The sequence below is a fragment of the Calidris pugnax genome, unplaced genomic scaffold (genome assembly GCF_001431845.1).
Source record: "Calidris pugnax isolate Ruff unplaced genomic scaffold, ASM143184v1 scaffold285, whole genome shotgun sequence".
Lineage (NCBI taxonomy): Eukaryota > Metazoa > Chordata > Aves > Charadriiformes > Scolopacidae > Calidris > Calidris pugnax.
This window is the reverse complement of record NW_015091000.1, coordinates 377343-381689: the sequence shown is the minus strand read 5'-3', so window position 1 is coordinate 381689 and position 4347 is coordinate 377343. Positions and strand designations below refer to the sequence as shown.

Sequence of the window (4347 nt, the reverse complement as noted above, 5' to 3'; positions counted from 1 at the left end):
TCCCCCCCCCCAGTGCAGGGACCCCAGGGGCTCTGCAGGGAGGGTCTCACTGGGGGCAAACACCCACCCCAGTAAGGGTCAGGGACTCCCCCTTGATCCCACCCTGAGCCCATGCTCCCCCTCCATCCCTCAGGAAGGCTCCAGATCCCATGTCCTCGTTAACAACACAGGTTCATTTATTCTCCCCCCCGGCACCCCAGGGCTCCCCTGACCACAGGAGGGTAGATTCGGGGGCAAAAACCAGGCAGAAACGGACCAGGGTGTGCGGTGGCACTCAGTGGTCTCTGGGCACGAGCCAGGGCTTGGCATGGCCGACACCACCGTGCCCCCCTTGGCAGAACCACGGTGGAGTCGGGGCTCAGCCCCAGGGTCCGTGGCAGCACCGAGCAGCAGCATCTGATGAGGATCCGGAGAGAGCCACAGCCCGAGCCTCCCTCGGGTGGCCCCGGCATTCACCCCCCCAGCACCCCCTCAAGTTCTGAGTCCTCCTGGGCTCACCTTCTTGCCACAGTTCAGCTGGGGATCGTGGATGGCCTCCCACATGGCTGCCACCTCGAAGGGCACGAAGCGGTGCACCAGCAGCAGCTGCCGGTAGTAGCAGGGATCGAAGGGGTCGGTGTTGGCCAGTACCCCCACCCCAAAGATCCGGATGCCAGTGTGGGAAGCGGGCTGGAGCCCTGCCTTCTGCAAGCACATGCCCAGGTAGGCATCGTCGATGGGGATGAGCTTGATGTCCTGGGATTCCCGGGCGATGACGCGGGCGGTGAAGCCGGACATGAGCATCCCACCACCACTGCAGTAGGGAGGGTAGACCTTGGCGGCCATGACCTGCGTGGGCACGAAGTACTTGCTGCCCCGGATGCGGACCAGTGGGTTGTTGACGAGGAGTTGCCCCACCATGAGATGCTCCTCGCCGCCCGGGGTGGTCTTCGCGAAGTGGATGACGTTGTCCGTGTTGACGAAGACGTCGTCGTCCCCGTTGAAGATGAAGCGGACGCCGGGGCAGTGCTTCTCCAGCCAGGTGTGGAAGAGGACCTGCTTCAGCGTCAGGTTGAAGAAGGTGTCCTTGAAGGCCCACTGCAGCATGTCCCTGTGCTCCTGCTGCTCCCGCTGCAGCAGCGGCTTCAGCTTCTTGTCATCCTGGGCCCTGCCGGTGACTCCCACCAGGAAGACCCGGCGGATCAAGGCTCCTTCAAAGGTCCTCTCCTGCCCCCAGGTCTTGCGGATCGTCTCCCGCCGCTCGTAGTTCAGCGGCGACGACTTGATGGCCAAGAGGAGGAAGACGTCGGGGGACCCATCGGGCCCCCCACACTTGTCGGGGACGTCGAGCAGCGCCGGGAAGACGCGGCAGTGCTGGTACAGCATGAAGTCCTGAATGTGGCCTGGCAGGTTGGCGAAGCCATCAATCTTGTGCATCGAGGTGTTGGCCACGCAAGGGGCAGGGGTTGGTGGGGGGAGCCTGGGGGCTGCCTGGGGCTGCGGAGGGGTGCTGCGGTTGGGGGTCATACTCAGCCACAGCCCATCATCGTGGTAGATGCGGTAGCAGAGCCCCAGGAGCCCCACAGCAACCAGACCCCACAGCTCCACTTGGTAGCACCGCAGAGACGTGCCCTGCAAGAGATGGGGAGTGGGATGTGGCACCAGCCAACCACCCCCCCAGCAACATACACAGCCCCCCAGGCGTCTGCACCCAGAGAGATCATAGAATCATTCGGGTCAGAAAAGACCCTTGGGATCAGTGAGTCCAACCATCAACCCCACTCTACAAAGTTCTCCCCTCCACCACATCCCCCAACCCCGCATCTAAACGACTCTGAAACTCATCCAAGGGTGGGGGCTCCACCCCCTCTCTGGGCAGCCCCTTCCAGTCTCCAACCACTCTTACCGTGACAAATTGTTTCCTAATGTCCACTCTAAACCCACCCTGTTGCAGCTTGAAGCCATTCCCTCTCATGCTATCACTAACTCCTTGTGAGAAGAGCCCAGCCCCAACCTCTCTACAGTGTCCTTTCAAGTAGCTGTAGAGAGTGATGAGGTCTCCCCTCAGCCTCCTCTTCCTCAGACTGAACAGTCCCAGCTCCTTCAATGGCTCTTCATAAAATTTATTCTTCCCCAGCTTCATTGCCCTCCTCTGCCCCCGCTCCAGCACCTCCAGATCTCTCTTGGGTTGAGGTGCCCAAAACTGGACCCAACCCCCCAGGTGTGGCCTCCCCAGTGCTGGGCACAGGGGGACAGTCACCTCCCGACTCCTGCTGGTCACACTATTCCTCATCCAGGATCCCGTTGGCTTTCTTGGCCCCCTGGGCACACGGCTGGCTCATAATCAGCCTCTTAGCAATTAAAACCCCCAGCTCCTTTTCCACCCGGCAGCTCCAGCCACACTTTCCTCAGCCCGTAGCCCTGGGGGGGGGTTGGTGTGACCCAAGTTCAGGACCCAGCACTTGGCCTTGTTGAAGCTCATCCCATTAACATTGGCCCATGGATCCCAACTATCCAAGTCTCTCTGGAGACCCTCCCTATCCTCGTGCAGATCAACACTCCCACTTCACTTGGTGTCATCTGTGAACCTACTGAGGATATACTCTATGTCCTTATCGAGATCATCCATAAAGATGTTAAACAGAAATGGTCCCAACACTGAGCCCTGAGGAACAGCTCACGGAATTGTCAGAGCTGGAAGGGACCTTCTAGAGACCATCCTGTCCAACTCCAGGATCCCGTTGGCTTTCTTGGCCCCCTGGGCACACGGCTGGCTCATAATCAGCCTCTTAGCAATTAAAACCCCCAGCTCCTTTTCCACCCGGCAGCTCCAGCCACACTTTCCTCAGCCCGTAGCCCTGGGGGGGGGTTGGTGTGACCCAAGTTCAGGACCCAGCACTTGGCCTTGTTGAAGCTCATCCCATTAACATTGGCCCATGGATCCCAACTATCCAAGTCTCTCTGGAGACCCTCCCTATCCTCGTGCAGATCAACACTCCCACTTCACTTGGTGTCATCTGTGAACCTACTGAGGATATACTCTATGTCCTTATCGAGATCATCCATAAAGATGTTAAACAGAAATGGTCCCAACACTGAGCCCTGAGGAACAGCTCACGGAATTGTCAGAGCTGGAAGGGACCTTCTAGAGACCATCCTGTCCAACCCCCCTGCCAAAGCAGGGTCGCCCAGAGCACATCACTCAGGAGCATCCAGGTGGGGCTTGAAGATCTCCAGAGAAGGGGACTCCACACCCTCCCTGGGCAGCCTCTGCCAGGGCTCTGCCACCCTCACCCCAAAGAAGTTCTTCCTCAGGTTGGAGTGGAATTTCCCCTGTTCCAGCTTGTGCCCATTGCCCCTTGTCCTGTTACTGGGAACCACTGGAAAGAGTCCAGCTCCATCCTCCTTCAACCCACCCTTTAGATCCTTGGAAGCACCAATAAGGTCTCTCTCAGCCTTCTCTTCTCCAGGCTCAAGAGCCCCAGCTCTCTCAGCCTTTCCTCATCAGGGAGATGCTCCAATCCCTCCATCACCTTTGTTGCCCTACGCTGGACTCTCTCCAGCAGTTCCCTGTCCCTCTTGAACTGGGGAGCCCAGAAATGGAGGCAGGATTCCAGTTGTGGCCTCCCCAGTGCAGAGCAGAGGGGGAGATGCCCCGGGCAAGGGGACAGCATCTGTCCCTGCGGAGCCGGACCACCGAGTTCCAGGAAGGAGGAGGGGAGCAAGAAGGTGTCCCCGTGCCAGATGGTCACGCCGTGCCAGCGGGCAACCAGGCAGTTGGCTTACTACCACAAAGGGAGGGCCCAGTGTGGGCAGGGCACCCTCGGGCGCAGGGCAGAGTCCTACCGGCTGCGCCTGGAGAGGTGCAACAGCTCCGAAAAGGGCAATAAAACCCCCTGTTTCCGGGATGAGGCTAGAGAAAATGAAAACAAAACAACAAGGTGCGGCACCGAAACCTGGGGCAGTGGCAGCAAGGGTCGGGGAGCCAACCCCCCCCAGCCCCCCTGCTCCGGGACCCGCTGGCGCGGGGAGTTAACGCCGCTTTAGGGTGCAGGGAGGAGGTGATGGGGTGGTCCTGGGTGCGAGGAGCCCACCTGGGTTTGCTGGGATCAGCCTTCACCTTCAAAGCCCCGGGACAGGACAGGACGGGACAAGCCTGGTGGTGAGGGGGGAGGAGGGGGGGGTCCCACAGGCAGCTCACGGGGGGACCCTGGCAAGCGCCCGGTTGCCACTTGCCCACCGGCACCGCGCAGAGCCAGGCCAGCCCAGGACGGATCCGGCCAGCCCGAGGTTGTGGCCCCATCCCCGTGCCCAGGAGCGCCGTCTGGGACCCCGACGTACCCCAAAGAGCCGTGAGACACCCCCCCA

The 4347-nt window shown here is 60.5% G+C and overlaps 1 protein-coding gene across 1 annotated transcript; it reads right to left on the bottom strand.

Annotated features, from left to right (window-relative positions):
* Window positions 1-176: 176 nt before the first annotated feature.
* On the bottom strand, window positions 177-1717 carry B3GNT3 (UDP-GlcNAc:betaGal beta-1,3-N-acetylglucosaminyltransferase 3). The gene has a single exon (XM_014955556.1). The coding sequence runs from the start codon at window positions 1504-1506 to the stop codon at window positions 472-474; it is 1035 nt and encodes a 344-aa protein (XP_014811042.1). The 5' UTR covers window positions 1507-1717; the 3' UTR covers window positions 177-471.
* Window positions 1718-4347: the final 2630 nt, after the last annotated feature.